This window comes from Sorex araneus, chromosome 1, assembly GCF_027595985.1.
Source record: "Sorex araneus isolate mSorAra2 chromosome 1, mSorAra2.pri, whole genome shotgun sequence".
Lineage (NCBI taxonomy): Eukaryota > Metazoa > Chordata > Mammalia > Eulipotyphla > Soricidae > Sorex > Sorex araneus.
This window is the reverse complement of record NC_073302.1, coordinates 388,234,201-388,255,657: the sequence shown is the minus strand read 5'-3', so window position 1 is coordinate 388,255,657 and position 21,457 is coordinate 388,234,201. Positions and strand designations below refer to the sequence as shown.

At 40.3% G+C, this 21,457-nt stretch overlaps 1 protein-coding gene across 1 annotated transcript in view; it reads right to left on the bottom strand.

The window, feature by feature from the left end:
- Positions 1-682: 682 nt before the first annotated feature.
- LOC101548985 (protein lifeguard 2) overlaps positions 683-21,457 on the bottom strand; it is a 31,243-nt gene continuing 10,468 nt past the window's right edge. Inside the window, exons 3-10 of the mRNA XM_055128815.1 lie at positions 20,355-20,433; positions 18,064-18,117; positions 17,102-17,192; positions 13,113-13,150; positions 12,936-13,023; positions 7,269-7,358; positions 4,621-4,668; positions 683-835 (exon numbers count right to left, since the gene is read on the bottom strand). Of these exons, the coding sequence (XP_054984790.1) occupies positions 683-835; positions 4,621-4,668; positions 7,269-7,358; positions 12,936-13,023; positions 13,113-13,150; positions 17,102-17,192; positions 18,064-18,117; positions 20,355-20,433 (641 nt within the window). The remainder of the gene's footprint in view (positions 836-4,620; positions 4,669-7,268; positions 7,359-12,935; positions 13,024-13,112; positions 13,151-17,101; positions 17,193-18,063; positions 18,118-20,354; positions 20,434-21,457) is intronic.

Here is a 21,457-nt window from a genome sequence, read left to right as displayed (position 1 = left end):
TGGAGATATTTTGTCCCAATTAGAATTGATGGTCTCTGAGCTAGACTCAGAAGAATAGGTAAAACAATGACTATTAAAACTAATGTTTCTTCATGGCCCTTATATACATTGATTTATTAACTCTCTTTTTAGAAGAAATACACAACTGCTTGGTTTATTTTACTACAAAATAAAGAGCACAGTAGGGAAGGAGCTTTCCTTGCACACAGCCCACCCAGATTCAATCCCCAGTGCCACCTATGGGTCCCCAATAACCACCAGGACTGACTGCTGAGCACAGAGCCAGGAGTAAGCCCTGAGCACTACCAGGTGTGGCCCAAACACACCCTTCCCCCAATTTTTTTTAGAATCCCCGAATCTAAGAAAAAGAAAGGAGTAAATATAGGCTTCTATAATCAATTTTATTCATGTAGAGGTATTTTTTGATAGTCTGAAAATTTTTGACAAATTAATAGGTCTCCTATACATGCATGTAACATCTTTTAATAGAAGTGTCACACAAAGTATGACAGTGGCACTATTATTACATCTATAGCTGCACTCTACAATATGCTTGGTTTCATTTGAAAAAAATAATAGTTATATGAACTCATGAATGGTAACATTTGCTACTTTGAGTCTTGTGAGTTCACAGTAGTTCCTTCATCCCTCATTTCAGTACAAGCCAATAGTGATCATATGGCTAGTGACCCAAATGAATTATGTTCAAGATAAAAAGGAAAAGGTTGATTATATCCATGTAGATGTTCAGGGCAGCAAACACATACTCTTCTGGGTTCAGGTTATGATGATGATGGCGTCCTCCCACCATTAGCTGCACATCCATCACCAAGTACTTAAAAGAAAGAAGAATGAGTGGCTTTTATTACAAATATCAAATAAGAATCCTAAGTTGTCTAGAAAACTTATTTTACATTAAATATCTTGAAGATGGGCTGGAGCAATAGCACAGCGGTAGGGCGTTTACCTTGCACAGAGCTGACCCGGGTTCAATTCCTCTGCCCCTCTCGAAGAGCCCAGCAAACTACCGAGAGTATCTCAGAGCCTGGCAAGCTACCCGTAGCGTATTCTATATGCCAAAAACAGTAAAAAGTCTCACAATGGAGACATTACTGGTGCCCACTAGAGCAAATCGATGAGCAACGGGATGACAGTGACAGTGACCTTGAAGGTGGTCTATGACTATACATGTTATTTTTCAGCATCAACTATTCACAATATATACTTTGTGCAAGTAGTCCTGTTGAAGTCAGTGAGATCAAGTCCGTGAATCTTCCTTGCTTCCAAGTTCAAAAACCTTTCTACTTTTTGTCAATTATGTAAACTGGGTAGGCATGAAGAAAAACTGTAAAGTGCTTTGGATATGATTTTCCCACATATTCTCAAGAAATAAAAATAAAGGTGTGTCTCCAACACATTCACACACAGCAGTAATTCTGATTTCTTTGAACTTAGTGTGTGAACATTTTCAAACCTTGACACTGAGCATGGCTTTAAGACAAAGTCAGAATTTGCAAAATAGAGAAGGAATTCATAAGTGGCACTTTCTCCCCTACCAAAAAAAATAGTATTTTTTGATTCAACTGCAGTAGGCAAAATGGTCAATTCCACAAAGAGCAAGATGATAAATTCATACTTATGTTTGCTGCAGAGCCAAGACTCCTGGCTGCGTGGAAGTGTTAAAGGGATGAAAGGGAAACAAGCTACTTATGCCTTCATTATTTCCACACTTTACGCTGTGGCTAGTGATTTGATTGCTTCTTAGCCTTTGGGCTAAGATCAAGAGTCTAGCAATTTGAGATAGCCCTGTCAGGTTAAACACAGGGAATTCTCAAGACTTTAAAGTTTCATTGAAATGTTTATTTTAGAAAAATATCCACTTCAAGTGGAACCACAAAGCTACCTACATTAATGATAAATATCTTGCAGTATTAGTCAAATTATATGGTGCGGGCAAAGATACATAAATAGATCGAAAAAAATAGAAATCTTGACAAAAAGTTTCTTGAATAAAATCTTTCAGAATTTCTTTGCATGTGATCATGTGTATTCTTTATAACTTACAGGGACCAGAAATAAACCCACATAAATATAGCAGCCAATCTTTGACAAAGAGGAAAGGAAATGCTAATAGAGCAAAACTAGAATCTTCAACAAGTGGATTTAACAGGCCCTCAACATGCAAAAAAAGATATATCCACAATAGATCATAAATTCCATAAAAATTAAAATGACTCAAAAGTTAAAGGTAAAGCAACTCTAAAATTCCTAGGGAGTAAACAGGAAAACTATGGAACATTGGTTTAGTGATACAACATTCCAAAAGTTGAAATGCAAAGTAAATTTTAATTGAATTTTATTAAAATTTAAAACTATGGAAAGCATCAAGAAAATTAGGAGACAATCCACAGACTGGGAAATATATTTTTTAAGAGCAAATATTTGCAATAGATCCATTTGATAAAGGACTATATTCCTAACCACAAAGAAATCTTAAAACAACAATAATGCACAAAAATAAGCAAATGGAGGCACACAAACCAATCTTGGAACGCAGCAACTGCTGGCAGAAATGCTTCTGGACTGTGAACTAAGGTATGGCCCCGTGCCACTCCAGGAGGGGAAGGGTTATTGTTCCTCGACCTTTTCCCCTCTGTGGCAGCATGGCAACCGCCATCTTTCATAGCCTATTGGACAGAGACGTAGGAGCTTGCAGTGACGGGGCGCGCAGGAAATCTTGAGATGGGAGGCGGGGCGGAACTGGCCCTGCTTCCTGCCTGGAGGAAACCCCAACCGGCCATCCATGAATGGCTCCTCTGCTCCTACACGGCCATGATCCCAGAGGCACAAAAACCAGTCTCAGAACCCAGCAGCTTCTGGCAGAAATCCCTCTGGACTTAATTACTAAAATACCAGAAATCCAAACTCGACGTCATATGCTCTTCATTATCAGCAATAGAAAACAAATTATCTAATGATGCCTTTTCTGCAAGTCTGATTGTTGGGGGAAAATTCTAAATAATAATGGTGGGTCTTCTGTCGAAAAATTGAATGTAATCACAGTAAAGGGAGAATAAAGTGAAAATCATCTGCCACACAGGCAGGGTGGGGGGTGGGGTGGGGGTATACTGGGGTTCTTGGTGGTGGAACGTTCACTGGTGAAGGGATGGGTGTTTGATCATTGTATGACTGAGACTTAAACCTGAAAGCTTTGTAACTGTTCTCATGGTGATTCAATTTTTAAAAAATCCATAATCAAACCAACAAACAAAAAAATAAGCAAATGAACTTAAAATGGGCCTCAACAAAAAATATATATTCACAGTGATAAATGTATAAAGACACTCTACATCATATTTCAGGAAAATTAAAATGTAATAAGACGCCTCTCATTTCTCCCACAGTGGTCAGTCTGGAACACTGACTCCACCAGAATGCAGAATCTGGAGCAGCAGCAACTCACAGTGGGAATGCAAAATGGCAAAATGGCATCATCCACTGCAGAAGACAGGCAGTTTCTTACAAAACTAAACTTTCTCTAACCTTTTGATCAAGAAATCTTGCTCCTTCATATTTACTGAAAGGATCTGAAAACTTGGACAAAAAATGCACAGGGATGTTTATACACAGCTTTATTCAGAATTGACAATTTGAGAACAAACGAGATGTTCTTTAGTATGTGAATCAAATCGTGGCCATTCATACAATGGAATATAACTCATTTCTATACAGAAATGAGCTATCAGATAATGAAAATAAGTACTCATGCACTGAAAGAAGTCTGAAGAAAAACCACAACATCCAAAAGGAGAGAGAGAGCAAAAGGGAATGCCCTGCCACAGAGGTGGAGTAGGGAGGGAGAATGGGGTAGGGATGGTGGGAGGGATGCTGGGACCATTGGTGGTGGAAAACGGGCACTGGTGGAGGGATGGATACTTGACCATTGTCTGACTGAAATGTAAGCACAGAAGTTTGCAAGTCGGTAACTACCTCACAGTGATTCACTAATATAAATAAATAAATAAGTCTGCAGAAGGTACTGTGTAAATACAACTATATAACATTCTAGTAAGGCAAAACATGAGACAGTAAAACGATAAGTTACTGCCATTTATCAGGGGAGGGATCAATAGAGCCCAGAGAATTTTTTAAGCAGTGAAATTACTCTTGCATTATGATGGAATGACTCATAATGCATTTACTCAAACTGTTAAGTGTATAATACCAGGATTAAACCCTAATATAAACTACAAACTTTGTAAGCTCACCAGTTACAATAAATGTACCACCTGGTGTGTGCTGCTGTTAACAAAGGAGACCACATGTCCACACACGTGAAGGGAAGTTAGTATATGGGAAATCTCTAACTTGCTCTCAGTTTGCTGTCAACTTAGAACTGTTAAAAAATGACTTTGGAGAAAGAGAGTAGGGGAATAAAGAGAAGGAAGAGAACATGACGCTGCAGGAATTGAGGCAGGAAGAGGTGTGGGAAGAGGGAGTTTGGAGTGCTTCCCAGTGCATTACTGACTCTTGCTTTCAGGCCTAGCACCTGGCTTGGGAGCTTCATTACCTGCATATTCCTTATTCTAGTCAGAGAGAGAGAGAAATAAATGGACTTACAAGCGAGAAGATCAGAGTCCCCAGTGCAGAATACAACAGGTGCAACCACTGTAACAAGAAAAAATAGTATGTCAAGTACAAGACTTGGAACAATGGAAGAACTCAGACACTTTCATCAGATAAGGATTTTAAACATTAAAATCCTCGAGCGGGTCCATCTTTTCTTGAATATAGTCAACAGCAATCACTCAATTCCATTCAGCAAGCAAATGAAAACTAATAAATGTCAAATCATGCTCATCAGGTAATTGTTGAGCATCTCAGGTGGTGGGCCAAATATGTATTAGCAGTGTTTCACTTCTTGTCTCCTCCACATAGCCCCAACAGAAAATCTGCCTTGTACTTAGCTCTTGGAACAATTAAATTACTCTGCACTCATTCAAGCTGATTGGTGAGAGGAGAAAGATACCTATTCCAGTAGCAGAGTCCTCTTTTAGATCCACTGGGCTGACCAGAAACCAAATGTGGGGATAGAGAGATCCAAGCAGCAGACTGCTAGAACTGCATAAACAGAGGCAGCCAATCAACTCAGCCCATGGGAGGAGAGTGCCGACCCTTTTTTATGAACCCTGATGCCTCTTCCCAGCTAGGAATTCAATCTGGTTCCTTGCAATAAAATCAGCATGTTGGACCTAGTCTAAATGGCAAAGGGCCTACTCGGTGTAAAGAAGATAGTAAAGTGGTAAAGAAAAAAAGAAGACGTAAAAAAAGTAAAGAAGATATCTGAGAAAAATGATGGCAGAGACTTTGGATCAGTGATTAAAGTAGTCATGTCTCCCAGGTATGAGGTCCTGGGTTTGATCCCAAGCATCACAAAAAAGAAAAAAGAAAAATGTATTCACTCTTCGGGAGGATAAAGCTGATCCTAGAGGAATGGGAAGAGCACTCTCAGCAGAGAATGTCCAGATAAAGGCGGAAAATTAATCAGGAATCAGGAACAGTGCAGGAAGCAGTGTTCCCAGACTGAGCTCACAGTAAGAAAATACCTAACAATGGAAATGTAAAATGTACAATTGATCGATTTAAGCAATATGTGTGTGCTGTACAAGGATACTAGAAAGTCTCTCATTTAGACATACAAATGTGATAGTATATTGTAGGTATCTGTGAGACAAAAATTAGAATGGGAATTAGGGTTCATCTAATCTATGAAGGAATAGAATGTCTTAACTGCATCTGCATCTAAGTGATATATGCCCACTAAATAGTTTTTGGTTACTTCCAATTTCTGTACTACTGTCGATAATAGAGAAATGTGGCCTTTTATGGTCTGTCTTTGTGTTTGTCTCTAAAATACAGATGCTACCTCCCTAGCTGTAAGCCCATGTGGTCATTCACAGTTTGGGCAAAAGTGTTGATTATGTGTCTGGAGATCATTTAACAAATCCCTCTGTTTCCAACCAAACTTTTTGATTCAGTAATAGGACCAAGTTGGACTTGAGGCTTTAATTAAATGGCCAAAGGCCCCAGGACTATCCTCAGAGGAGTTGACCTCCAGGAGTACAGGGAGAGTCTCAACCTTCACTTTCCCCCTGTTCAGCTCACACTCAGCCCAACTACGCAGGGGAAAGGATGAGCAACAAGTCTCTCCCTGTAAACTTGGATGGCATTTTCTTTTTTTGTTTGTTTCATTTTTTTTTCTTTTGGGGTCACACCCAGCGATGCACAGGGGTTACTTCTGGTTCTGCACTCAGGAATTACTCCTGGCAGTGCTCAGGGGACCATATGGGATGCTGGGAATCGAACCCCGGTCGGCCACGTGCAAGGCAAATGCCCTACCCGCTAGACTATCACTCCAGCCCCTTGGATGGCATTTTCATTGCTCTGAGTCTGTGTTCATATCTATGGGTTAGATACATACTTTTCAGGAATGATGTTAAAAATTAAATTTGTTGTTCATGTGAACACTATATTATCAGCCTATATCTGCTCTCTAGTGAAAAGTCACAGGATATATTAAAAAAGAGAGAGGAGAAGAAAGAAAGGAGCTGATTTTGGAAAATAAGGAACTGCCTCTAGGTTGCTGTCAGACGTAGGCCTTCTCTCCAGTCTCTCTACTTTAAGCAGCACTTCCCCCTTCCCACCCCATGGATAGAAAATCTGCTCTGCTCTATATTCAAAGATCCTATGAGGGAAGAACTATGGGAATCTCTAGGTAAGAACTCAATACTCAGGTCCTCAGTCTTTTTTACCCATGGTACCCTCAGTTAACCCACTGTAGAGCATCTCTCACACTTCCAGCTACCAGGAGGGAGTATAAGGTCATTAGTGACGACTGCAATCAACAACTCAATGTTCCATGCCAGAAGTAGCCAGTCCTTTCATGGGGGATTGTCAACATTAGCTCAAGAACTCCCTGATGACCCTTTGAGAGCACCGTGTCTGGAATGCCCCCCGACCAACTTTCCTTCCCTCTCCACTTCACACAGGGGCCAGCATACCATCCTGGTTCCATGGTAATTCCATTTGTCTCCCTGACCACCATCACAGTGCCACCCCCACCTTTTTCGCTCATAGACATTTCTCCCAGGTAAAGGTCCCCCACATTTTATTCATCTCAATGTCTGCTTCTCAGAGGACCCAGCCTATGCTCCACCCTGTTTCTCTTAACAATTCCCCCCGGGATTTCCAAATGAGATCCCACTTACAAAGGATTTTACGAAGATTAAGATAATTCCGTAGATAAGAAGTACTGACACTAAAACGAACAGCATTCCATTTAGAAGAGTGAAATCCCACTGAGGAAACAAAATAACAAAATTTTTCAAATCATTATTGATAAGGAATGTTGAGAGATAGGCAACTGTAATCACTAGACAAAAAAATCAGCTCCTTGACTAACAATTTACTCTAGATAATTTACCCTGAGATTCATGGAAATCCAATGACTGACAAATACTACATAAGAAGTCTTATACTGATTGTGATTTGCTTCGGGAAGAGGGTAGGAATAAAGTTGAAATAAAAGAGCTAATTTATATGCCAAAAACAGTAACAAGTCTCACAATGGAGATGTTACAGGTGCCCGCTCTAGCAAATCTATGAGCAACGGGATGATTGTGACATTAATGGGATAGTTTTTGAAAGTGTGTAATGGATTCATTTAGTTCAAAATACTGTATTCTGTTTTTTTCAGATGAAGTTTCCCCTAATAAACTTATATAAAAAATAGGATGAAGATTTTTTACATATAGTTGGATCATAATTATTTGTGGGCTGGAACGATAGCACAGCATTAGGGCATTTGCCTTGCACGCAGCCAATCCGGGTTCGATTCCTCTGCCCCTCTCGGAGAGCCCGGCAAGCTACCAAGAGTATCTCGCCCACACCACAGAGCCTGGCAAGCTACCTATGGCGTATTCAACATGCCAAAAACAGTAACAAACAAGTATCACATGGAGATGTTACTGGTGCCCGCTCGAGCAAATCGATGAGCAATGGGATGACAGTGACAGTGATAATTATTTGTATTTTTAAAACATGCATAGAATATACTTATGAAAGAGACTAAGATGTTAACTGGGTACCTTGTTCATGCTTATATATATTTAGTTTAATAGTTTTCAGAGGGCTGGAGCGATAGCACAGCAGTTGGGCTTTCGCCTTTCACGCAGCCAACCCATGTTCGATTCCTCTGCCCCTCTCAGAGAGCCCGGCAAACTACTGAGAGTATGGAGCCCCCACGGCAGAGCCTGGCAAGCTACCCGTGCATATTGGATATGCCAAAAACAGTAACAATAAGTCTCTCAATGAGAGAGTGGTGCCCAATCGAACAAATCGATGAGCAACGGGATGACAGTGACAGTTTTCAGAACTTATTGTTAATAATCTTTTTGTAATTTGAATATTCACATACTTTTTCTGGTATTTCCTTTAATAAATCAATGAGCTAACCAGCCTGGGCACATTTAGCATTATTATTTTTTTAATTTTAAATTGGGGGTGTGTGAATTCCCAAGTGGTTCTGGAGACCCAGGGCCATTCCGAGAGATTCTTGGCTAACCCATTCAGCAATTCAGAGCCCAAAGATGTTTGAGCCCTTTGGTGTTAAGGATAACAAGGGCCACCCCATAAGTGTTCAGAGTCTCCAGGATGACGTCCAACAATGCTCAGGGGACCAGAATGTGTCAGGTATTGAATCAAAGTTGACTGCATGCAAGGCATGTGCCTTAACTTAACTTTATTATTGTTTACATACTATGTGGTCACAATAGAGTAAACACTTAGGGTCTTGATATACAGAGTTCCTCCACCTTCACCATTACCAAAGTGCCCAAGACCTTCCGCAACTGTCTTTATTCTTCTTATAGCCCACCTCACCACACCTTCCCTCTGCTGTGTGGTAATCTGTTTTGTAATCAAAGCCAAGGAGTTATCATCATTCAGTACCATCTATTCCCAGGTTACAGTTCTCTATATACCACAGGTAAATGAGATAGTTCATTATCTGTTCTTTCTCCTCTTGATTAGTTTTGACATCATACCTTCCAATTCCTTTCAAATCACAGAAAACTGTAAGAGCTTACTTTTTATTGTCAACTGCATGATACTCTACAACTTCTTTATCCATTCATCTGTCTTTGGACATTTGGGTTGTTCCCCTAGCCTGGCTATTATACTGAGTATTGCAGTGAATATAGGTGTGCATTATCTTTTCTTGGGGGTCATGCTGAGAAGTAGGACCACAAGATCATATGAAAGCTCTATTACTTTTGTGATGTTCCCATAGTTTTCTACCAGGTTTGATTCAGACATTTCCGCCAGTCGTGAATTTAGGGTTCTTTTTTTTTAAACCACACCCTCATTTTAAAACACTGATTTTAAACAAAAACATTTCCAATCTTTTTAATATGTGCCATTCTCAAAGGTGTGATATAACTCTTCATTGATTTTATTTACATTTTCAAGATAACAAGTGACTAAATATATCTTTTCATGTGCCTACCGAGCGTCCATATATTTTCTTCAGAGAATTATCTATTTCCTTACTCCTTTTATTATAAAAATATTGGTTTTATTGTTGTTGAGCGTTGTGAGTGCGCTATATATCTTGAACCTTAGCCCTTTATCAGATGTATAGAATGAAAATATTTTCTCCCATTCAGTAAAATGCCTTTATTAGTACAAGTTTCTTTCAGCACAACAAAACTTAAAGAGGATATAGTTCCAATGACAGTTGGAAATGACTACTCTGGACAAGAACTGAATGCTGAAAGTAGGTAAAGGGAAAACATGATTGCCTTTCAGTATCTGTATTGCAAACCATAATACCCAAAAAGAAAGAGAGAGAGAAATAAGTGCTTGCCATAGAGGAAGGCTGAGGGGGTCGCAAGAGGGAAGGGGTAGTGGCAGGAGGGAAACTGGAGACATCGGTGGAGGGAAATGTACACTGCTGAAGGGAAAGGTGTTGGAAATTTTTTTGACTGAAACCCAATCATGAACAACTGTGTAATTGTGTATCTCATGGTGATTCAATAAATAAAACCTTAATCAAATTTACAAAGAGAATATATAGTCCCTTTTGGTTTTGTTTTAGTTTTCTTTTCCAGTGGAGTTAAATCATTAAGACACCCCTGAAGTCCATATTCTGGAATAGATTTGTTTCTTATTTATCTATTTTTATAAACTTGTTTCCAATGATTTATTAAATTCAATATTCCAACACCAATTTCATTACCATTACACATTCCTACCATCATTATTTCCAATTTTGCCAATCACCACCCAAGCCTGCCCCAATAGCAGACCCTAAATGATTTATTTTGTATTGCTTATTATGATGAATTTGCTAAAAATGATCAAAAAAGATTTTCTTAGAAGAAAGTGTGTGAAAATTGTTGTATCTCACCCTGGAGCTCTGAAGTCCTTATATAAGAGATTATGAACATATTGTTACAGGTTAAGCCTTGTGTATTAATATTTTCTTAATTGAGATTGGTTGCCTTCTACTTTAAATCCCATTCATTGTGGTGTGCTACTCCTGGTATACCAGTAGTATAGAGTATAAGATGTCTGGCCCCGAATACGAGACTCAGCCCTGTGCGGGGTCCTGAGGCATCTCTGCAGCTTGCTGATCTCTTCTGAGATTTATTTATGTGTCTCTGGATCATGGCCAGTTAATGAGTTTATATGGCACCCGAGGCAGTTCATGGGTGTGACTGCCAGGCTCCCCGAAGAATAGGGGCATGGAGGGAGGTCACCCAGATCAGACTCCATGAGAGTATAGATATTCCTGTTTCCAATCTGGGAATGACTAGACATTGTATATGCTAGATCCTGTCAGTTGCTAGTTTTTTTTTTCTAATAAAACTGATACAGGCAAAAAGCTGAGTATCTGCACATCTTGCACTCTTTCTTCTGGGAATTAAGTCTGGTATACTCACATCAGAAAAACTTCTCTAGTTCAGAGCTGGCTGCAGCTACAAGCCTGTCATTTCCTGTCCTGCTGCATATGCATCCCTTTTGGCTGGGACCACTAGCTCAGCTGCCTTTCAAAGTTATCATTGCAAGCCCAATAATCAGAATCATCTTGAATATATTTTCCAAATGTAATATGCATTTTGCTAATCCCAGGCCATGAGTTACTGTGATTTAAGTTACAAATGGGATTTTGATTTTTTTTTGGTAGGGTGAGGGGTTGGCCCACATCCAGTAGTGCTCAGGCCTTACTCCTGACTCTGTTCTCAGGGATCACTCCTGGCTCTGCTTAGGGGAACATATGGGCAAGAGATCAATCCTGGTTCAGCCACATGCAAGGCAAGCATCTTACCCACTCTACTTTCTCACCAGCCGCAGAGTAACAAATGGGATTTTAAAAAACTATCCTTAAATTTTAGAAGATTTTAAAGAAATGAATGGGTCTGTGCTCAGCAGAGGCCACTTGGAGGGAAACATGGCCATATTAGTGACCAGCTTTCAAGATGGGAAATATCCATGAACAATTTAAATAACAATGTAAGTAACAATAGATTGTGTAAAAACAAGTTATTTTAGGGGCCAGAATGGTAGTACAGTGGGTAGGGTGTTTGCTTTGCATGTGGCTGACCAGGTTCAATCCCCGGTACCCCATATAGTCCCAGGAACCCTGCCAGGAGTAGTTCCTGAGCACAGAGTCAGGTGTAACATCCCTGAGCATCGATGTGTGTGGCCCAGAATTGGTTTTAATTGTTTTAAAACAAAGTGGCTAATTTTTTCTCTAAAATTGACTAATTTTCCAATAGATTTTTTTGTGTGTGTCTCTGGAACTTATTCTTTTTTCTCCAGGAAAAGGAGAAAATCCTTGGTCTTTATAAAACCTTCCTTAAGTGATACGCTAAACAATTTGAAAAGCATATTGTCTCCTGTGCAAATTATTAAGCTGTATAAGGTGAGTCCATCATTTACTAAATGAAAGTTGCCAGAACTTGAAAAAAAATAAGAAAAGAAGGAGAAGTACTGCTTACGATATCTCATCAAATCTCTTGGAGCAGTTGATAGTTGGAGAGACTCGTCTCCTAATTTTAAAAAAATCCTCAAATTATGAGATGTTCTCTGGGAAATCTCAACAATTCTGAACCATAGTTAATGGTGTTTTTTTTCACTTTATAAACCTATTATATCAACAAAGGTCCAGCAAGAGATTGATGGTGGTACAATGAGGTTTGATTAAAGCACTCCCTAGAAAAGCAGTGGGGTGAGAGGGAGGCATAAGGAGGGAGAGATGGAAGGTAACTTCAGGAGCCTAGGTTTAGGAGACAGGAGAGCCGTTACTGACTTTTCAACCAATAGGAAGAGGAGAGAGTCTTTAAAAGAGCCCAGAAGGTTCTTGGTGAATTCTCCCCCTACAACAGGGAGGAAATTTCTGTTAATCAATATGGCTAGTGCAAGAGGATCTTGCTCTCTTCAGAATAAATATTCCTATGCCTCTGCCCCTCCCTCCAGTCTCAGGCTGGGACTCTTCTTTGGACCAACCTCATGGGGAAGCTAGACAGCAAGATGCAAGTTGTTGCAGCGAGGCCCATGGGACAGCAGAGGAAAGCAAGAGGAGAATGGATCAGGAAGGGTGAAGAAACATGGCCTCTTGCTCCCTGGCCATAGAAATCTTGTTTTGTGGCCAGAACAGTAGCACAGTGGGTAAGGCGTGTTTGCCTTGCATGCTGCCAACCCGGGTTTGATCCCCAGCACCCCATATGGTCTGCTGTTCACCGCCAGAAGTGAGAGCACTGCCAGGAGTGATTCCTGAGTGCAGAGCCAGTAGTAGTCCCTGAGTACAGCCAAGTATGGTCCAAACACCTTCCCCCACAAAACAAAAGAAATATTGTTTCAGTAATACATACTTTTGTCTGCAGAGCAAATAATGTGAGTAACATTGTCATCAGAGCTGTTGTTGCTGTCGCCCATAATATTTCATTAGCTTGATAGAAACTAAAACCAGAGATTGTAATTATTGTTCACATACATTCAAAGAGCTCACCCAAAGAGACAGACAATGAGAATGTGTATCAAAGACTTACACTGATACAGCTCCTAGTAGCAGACCTTGGAGAATTGTCTTTAAAAAAAAAAAATTACAACAATCAGGAGACCAATTACTGAAGGAGGAAATAAGTTGAGGTTTGTGGGTCAAGGAAACAAGTGGGAATAGGTACAAGCCTAGTGCACCCTAATAATTGGTTATGAGACATATGGGGGGTGACTAGAGCAAAGGCAAAGCGGGTAGGGTGTTTGCCTTGCACGCGGCCCTCTGGGTTCGATTCCTCGGTCCCTCTCAGAGAGCCCGGCAAGCTACCAAAAGTGTCTCGCCCACACGGCAGAACCTGGCAAGCTACCCGTGGCGTATTCGATATGCCAAAAACAGTAACAACATCTCACAATGGAGACGTTACTGGTGCCCGCTTAAGCAAATCAATGAACAATGGGATGACAGTGCTACAGTGCTACAGAGACATATGGAGTACAAATAAACATTTGTCCCAACACTGACAAGGAAAATTATAAGTAAGAGTTTCTTAGAATGTGATAACAGCTTTACGTAGATTTAGTGAGTTAAATATGCACTTATTTGGAATGTGAAGTTTGTAGACCATACTGTCATTGATCAAATGGTGTTAGCACATATTGACATTCTGTCAGGACAAGAAGTGCTATTTCTGCTAATGTTTCACAAACAAATTCAGTGCTGTCCTTCTTTGTGAAATTTGAGAAAGAATAAAATACTTCTTGAAATAAGTCAGAAAGAGAGGGACAGATAGAGAATGACTGCACTCATTTTTGGAATATAAAATAACATAATATGAGACTAATACCTAAGGACAGTAGAGACAAGGGCTAGGAGGATCGCTTCATGGTTTGAAGCCTGCCTCATGTACTGGGGAAGAAGGCTACTGGGATGGAGAAGGGACCACTAAGTCAATGATGGTTGGAGGGATCGCCTGGGATGGGAGATGTGTGCTGAAAGTAGATTAAGGACCAAACATGATGGCCTCTTGCTATCTGTATTGCGAACCATGATGCCTAAAAGTAAAAAGAGAGAGAGAGTGAGAGAAGAGAGGAGAGAGAGAGAGGGAGAGAGAGAGAGAGAGAATGAAGGTGCCTGCCACAGAGGCAGAGGGTGGGATGTGGTAGAGGTAGTGGGAGGGACAATGGGGACATTGGTGGTGGAAAATACGCGCTGGTGGGGGGATGGGTGTTTGATCATTGTGTGACTGAAACTCAATCATGAAAGCTTTGTAACAAAATCTCATGGTGATTTTATTTTTAAAAATTATAATTTTTTTAAAAAAGAAGAAAATACTGTAAACCTCAGACATGGGATGAGAATTGATATCCTGAGATCAAGACATGGGGCTTCACAAAACATAGAGGTATGCCTATTATAGGTGTTTCCAGAGTGTAGATAAAGGCACTTGGAAAACATCAGGCTGGAAGATTCCCATCATTCACGTGGAGCTAGGGATGGGACAGTGAAAGAGAGGGGGTGGGCTGGGGCTGAGATCCAGCATTCAGGCTAGAGGATGAGACCCAGAAAAGGAATGATAATGTGCCCCATGCCACTGTCAGGCTCCAGAACTTCAGGATATCATAGGAACTTCAGTATATAATGAATACAGGACCCAAGAATACTCCCTAATGAGTAGGACATCATCAGAGGTAACTTCGGAAACCTGGCTGATGTTTTGGTCCAAGGCAAGAACCAGGAAATCAGTCTCCAGTCTCATGGAGTAAAATGAGGACAGATCCTAAGTCAATTGCTAGGGATTGCTCAATGGGTGCTGGCCACCAGTGTACAAGATCAGTGACTTGTAAAGAACTTATGCCTCTAGAGTCCTGGATCGCTTTTCTGCATTTCCAAAATACTGTAATTTCCTGATGATCAACATAGAAAAGGTGAGCCCTAGAAAAGTTCCTTTCATTATAAGAGAAGAAGAAGAAGAAGAAGAAGAAGAAGAAGAAGAAGAAGAAGAAGAAGAAGAAGAAGAAGAAGAAGAAGAAGAAGAAGAAGAGGAGGAGGAGGAGGAGGAGGAGGAGGAGGAGGAAGAAGAGGAAGAAGAAGAAGGAGAAGAAGGAAAAAGAAGAAGAAGAAGAGAAGAAGAAGAAGAGGAGGAGGAGGAGGAAGAGGGAGGAGGAGGAAGGAGGAGGAGAAGGAGAAGAAGGAAGAAGAAGATGAAGAAGAAGAAGAAGAGGAGGATGAGGAGGAAGAGGAAGAAGAAGAAGGAGAAGAAGAAGGAAAAAGAAGAAGAAGAAGAAGAAGAAGAAGAGAAGAAGAAGAAGAGGAGGAGGAGGAGGAAGAGGGAGGAGGAAGAGGATGGAGGAGGAGAAGGAGAAGAAGGAAGAAGAAGATGAAGAAGAAGAAGAAGAAGAGGAGGAGGAGGAGGAAGAGGAAGAAGAAGAAGGAGAAGAAGAAGGAAAAAGAAGAAGAAGAAGAAGAAGAAGAGAAGAAGAAGAGGAGGAGGAGGAGGAGGAAGAGGAGGAAGAAGAAGAAGAAGAAGAAGAAGAAGAAGAAGAACAAGAAGAAGAAGAAGAAGAAGAAGAAGAAGAACAAGAAGAAGAAGAAGAAGAAGAAGAAGAAGAAGAAGAAGAAGAAGAAGAAGAAGAAGAAGAAGAAGAAGAAGAAGAAGAAGATATACCTTCCACTTAAGATTTTCTTCTGCATGTTCAATTTGCTTCATATTTCTTCTTCTCTCTCCAGAATATAAAAAGGAGTGTGTATGTGTGTGAGAGAGAGAGAGAAGAGGGAGAGAAAGAGAGAGAAGATATGAGAGAGAATATGAGAGAAGAAGAAATGGGAGGGATTGATGTCAAGCTGGAAAATGACACTGCAGTTTTCTGAAGAAAGCTCAAGTGAGTAAAACCAGACCTTAAAACTGAAAACTTGCTGATAACTTTAAGAGCTTGAACATGGACTCAAGGGCCTAAAATTACAGACACACTTTGTCACACTGAAAAAGTTCTGGATCAGTCCACTTATTCTCTGGGCACTCCAGAGAGATCACTGTGCCCCAGTAAGCAAGATGTATGGTCTGAGAGCAAGAGTCAGAGAAAGTGGCGTTGATTCTTCTGTGCTCCCCAGTCCAGGGACCTGAGCCAGGCTCCAAATGGGGGTAAAACAATAGAAATTCAGATATGTATTTAGGATTTTGAGATTCAGAAGTCCCAATAACATGCTGAGAGCTGGTGAAATCCTGGAGTCCTTGTGAGAACCAGGAAAAGAAAGTGCAAGAAAGAGCAATCTAGAGATCACAGGGAGGCCCCACTTAGAGGTGAAGTTGACCCAGATCAGGACCCAGCTCACAGGTGTGGGAAAAGTCCTCCTAAATAAAGTGCAATGTGGGGAATTGGGGTGAACCTGAGCTAAGATATTTTTTCTCTTCCCAGTGATACTTCACTCAGTAGAAGTGAAAGAAACATTATAAAATGACCCTTCTGGGGCCAGAGAGATGGTACAAGGCTTAAGGAATTGCCTTGCATACCCTTGACCTGGTCAGAAGCCCAATAACACAGTCTTCAGAGCACTATCAGGAGTGATCCTTGAGTACAAAGCCAGGAATAAGCCCTGAACTTATTTTTATCACACCACTAGGTGTAATTAAAAAAAAAAACATTTCTTGCATATGAGTTTGTGAAGTAAATGTAACCCAAGTGTCTAACAAAAAAATATGTCTGTTGAATCTGGCTAAAGTTCAGGAAGCATCAGGATTCCTTTTCTAGGTATGTAGCCCAAATGGGTTCCTAGTCATGGCTGCTCAGAGGTAAGTTTATGTGGATGATATCCCACATCTCCCAGATTCTCTCACTTTCTAAAAGGGTGGCAAATATAACATAAATGAGTTTGATTTTGTTACATCCAGAGTTCAACCTAGAGAACATAACATAAGTATGAAAATTTTAATTTGTATTATTCCACAGCAAGGCTTTGTTTACAGTAAAGGAATGGACTTAGAAATACAACAAAAATATGCCGTACAGTTGAGCTACAATTTTGTAAGTAACAAGATTTACTTACAAATATTATCAGAAGAATGTAATTCGCAGGCACTTGACGGCGGAGTTTCCCACAGCAAGCAAGTAAAATGAATACAGTAAAAAATAAAGGCCTAAGGATAATTTAAAAGTACATTATTCACTTTCAGCGATGATATCATATGGCATTACATGTATGAAGGTAAGAAATGCAGATATATTGTTAAGTGATACTACATTATGAAAATAATTTATGAAGACAGTATTTAAAAGTTTATGAAAATAGTATAAAATAAACAAAAAATTGATTTTTTTCTTTTTTTCAGACTAACTCTTTTTTGGGCAGGGAAGACAGCTCAAAAGGCTCAGGCTTGTGCTTTGCATATGGGAAGCCCTGTTTCCAACCTTTACACACACATGATTCCCTGAGCACTGTCAGGTATGGCCCCCAAACACAGTGCATGCACATGTGTGTGGACACACATACACCCCTATACACCCCTAGTCCTTCTCCTTGCTATCCATATACACTACTTATTTTGATTTTTTTATTTTTAAATAATTGTTACTTCACAAAAGTTGCAAAGAACAGAGTGGTCCCATGTAACGTTTCCTAAATTTTCCCCAAATGATTAGAGATTGTATAATAACTGTCATCTGGCATTGGAGTAGCATGTCATTAAACTATGACATAAATTTCTGTGTGTGCACATGTAATTAGCTCCACAATGAAGATTCAGAGTCCTCAGTCACTCAAACATCAACAAAGAGTTCCACCTTGCCGTTCCTTTGTGGACACAACATTCACACACACACACACACACACACAAACACACACACACACACACACCCGTTCTTGACTTCTGGAAACCATTCATTTGCTTATTCTCCATCTTAATAAATTTATGGTTTTGAAAAAGTTAAACCTTTACTTTAAAGAACTTCAGTCACACTCAGTATAGAAAAACAAAACAAAATATTATTTCTGAATTAAGTGATACTTACAAAAGTGCATAGGTGAACCAGGGATTCTCGCGTACCCAAAATCTTAATTTATTCCTAGTTGAAAAAAATCACAACGTCATTTCACATGAAACATAGTTAATTCTGCTAATAAAATATTTTAGAAAAGACGATCACATGAAAAGAAAAGAGGAAACTCAAAACTAATTCACAATGTCAAATGAGAAATGAAATAGCAAAACATAATTAGGTCATGATTTATAAAATGGTGACAGTGATAAGTTTTTAGCTAAATTAAACAAGTGGAAACTTCATAGCTTATTTTAAAAATCAGTAAGAGAAAAAAATCAATAAGAGGTGGGTATGGTGCCGCCAGCAGGTCAACTACTGTACCTGTGAGGTGAGTGCATCAGCACCTGATGGTGCCTTCAGGCTTCCTGATACCCCAAAATTGACATTGTGCCTTTGGCCAGACCCCAACAACTTGGGACCAAGTTTCCCGAGAAATTAAATGACCAAAAGTTAGGTATGTGGGAGCCACACCCACAAATCACCTCTGGCTCAGCATTACAAGCTCATGTATCAGACTTATTTCAGAGACTCATAAATCATCTTGAAAGAGATCAAAATCCCCAGTTAATCTTGGACTGGCGCATGGATGGACAGACAGGGGTATATCTATATGAGGAAGGGCTTCTAGCCTGGTGCCCACCCAAGCAGAGCCCCTGGCAGCTACTTGCTTCCACAATCCAAAATTGCTACATGCCCCTGACCTAACTCCACCATCTCAGGACAGACCTCACTGAGACATAATCTGCTGAAAATTCTGGTATGCGGGTTTTGTGACTGAAATCTCCAGGCTTTCTCAGGGTCAGGGTGGGCTACCTCCCTGCACCTCTCTGTACTTCTGGAAGCATCAACAGTCACATCCACACCCCAAAGGATGTTAAAAAGCTACTCCAGCCTTATCGTCCTAATGAAAATAATGAATGCCCTGAACAAACACAATGACCTCTTAGTACCCGCATTGTAAACCATAATGCACAAAAAAGAGAAGGAGAGAGAGTTAGAAGGAAAATGCCTCCCATAGAGAGAGGCTGGGGATGGGGGTTGGGGTGTTGGGGGATGGTGGGAAAGAAACTGGACATTGGTGTGGGAAATGTACACTGTTGGAGGGACAAGTATTGGATCACTGTCTGACTGAAACCCAATTATGAACAGCTTTGAAAGGGTCTATCTTACGTATATTCAATTAAAAATATATTTTTAAGTAATCTGGAGTTCAATCCAGCTTCAGTCAGCTTAATCAGTGGCTGAGTAAATAGCAGTACTCCTGCATTTAAAAAAAAAAAACTCAATAAGAGGGGCTTAAAAGATAGTGCTTTGGATAAGGCATTTGCCTTGCAAGTACCTGACCCAGGTTCGATCCTCAGCACACCCCAAATGGTCCCTCAAGTCTGTCAGGAGTGTTTCTTGATTCTCTGAGTGCAGAGCCAGGAGTAAGCCCTGAACACAGCCAAATGGGAGTTCCCTCCCCAATCCCCACCCACCCACTCACCCTACCAGAACAAACAAAATAGTTAAGCAGTGAGACTGGGACCAGAAAGATGGTATAGCAGAAAAAGTGCTTGTTCAAATTTCAGTACCAGACAGGGTTCCCCTGAGTACTGGCAGTTGTCCCTCCTGCACACAGAGCCCAGAATAGCCCTGAACACCACTAACCATGACCAAAGCCCCCTGCCCACCTGACAAAAAAATAGTGAAATTGATATAGATAAAAGTTAAGACATCAGCTTCTCGTGTATTAATTTTCACAGGCTGGGTTTAAGCAGAGTTTTTCAGGGAGCACGGTCCCTGAAATAATTTCTGCATTTTAGTTTCTGTGTTTAGCCTCCGTAAATTGCACTGTTTTACACTTATATGACTTAATCTGTGGATATAACTCTGGGAATTGTTTTTAATAGTGTCTAAAATCAGAGTAAGAAAAAACAATTTGGGTTTGGGAAGTTGAAATCTCCAATACTTTGCTATAGGAGCTTCCTTAGAAAAACCAGATATAGAAATGTTCTACCCTATGGATTATTATGCAAAAATAAGTAACTTTAATGGCCAAATTAAATCAAGTTGATTCTATTGGTAATCAACAGCATATTTACATCAGAAAAAAACAACTTAAGGGCAAGAGTGATAGTCCAGCAGGGAAGGTGTTTACTTTACCCACAGCTGACCCAGATTCAGTCTTGGAAGTACATGTGGTCCCCCAGGCCACTCGAGGAGTGATCCCTGAGAAGAGAGTCATGAATAACCCCTGAGCACACCTCAAAAGTACTTACCATAAGACAAATATGCTGACAATTGCCCCAGTGATCATCAGCTGGATAGACAGGATGAAAAACACTTTTGCAATAAAATCTGAAGAGAGGCGGAAATATCAATTTTATGACTTTTCCAAAGTAAAACTATAGTAATGACTTCATTTTGATACTGCACAGATTTTTTTTCTTCATTGTATATGTTATGTGTTTGAGAGGAAGAGAGAGAGAGAGGTTTTGAGGTTGGAAGGGGAGTTCCTAGACAAAAATCAGAACAAAAATAGAGAACTGTTATAACATCACTAGGTTAGTAAATTTTTAGAGGCATGTTCTTGAAAATCCTATGAAAGCCTCCAAAATCATTTCCTTCCTTGTGATTGAAGGAAAAAAAATACCTTTCACTGAATTAAGCCAGATTTTTCAGTCTTCTGTTACTCATAGCTGCATATAGTTACTGACACAGAACTGATAGTGAAGACATAGGGCTACTGTTCTGGAAAATTCAAACCAATATTCTCTATAGATAAGAATGTTCTACAGCCAAGACCAAATTAGTATTTCCTGAGAAAACCATAGAAGCCAGGCCAGAGTGATAGTACAGCGGGGAGGGCATTCGCCTTTCACGCGGCTGACCTGGGTTTGATTCCCAGATTCCATATGGTCCCCTGTGCACCACCAGGAGTAATTCCTGAGTGCAGAGCCAGGAATAACTAGTGTTGTCAGGTTTGACCCAGAGAAAGCCCCCCAAAATATAATAAATTAATATAATAATAATAATTAATAATAATAAAATCATAGAAGTGTTGCCTTCCTTCATTGTAGTGGTGACCTCTAATTCCACATAAGGAAAGGGACTGGAGGGCAAAGGACAAGTCCTTCTGACAGCCTCAATGTGATGTGTGTGTGTTGGGGGGTAGGGAAGAGGATGAGGTCAGTTATTCATGACAGAAATTTCCACAATCCTGGGCAATGTGGAGTGACATGGGAAATGTCAAATAGAGAAGCCCTTTGCTATTTGTCATGGAAAAGCTCAACCGGGGAAACTGCAAGTAAATGTCCCTGAGTGGTCACTCTGTGAAAGTGTTTCTTGAGCTCCCAGGAAGTCCTCAGGAGTCCAGGACCAC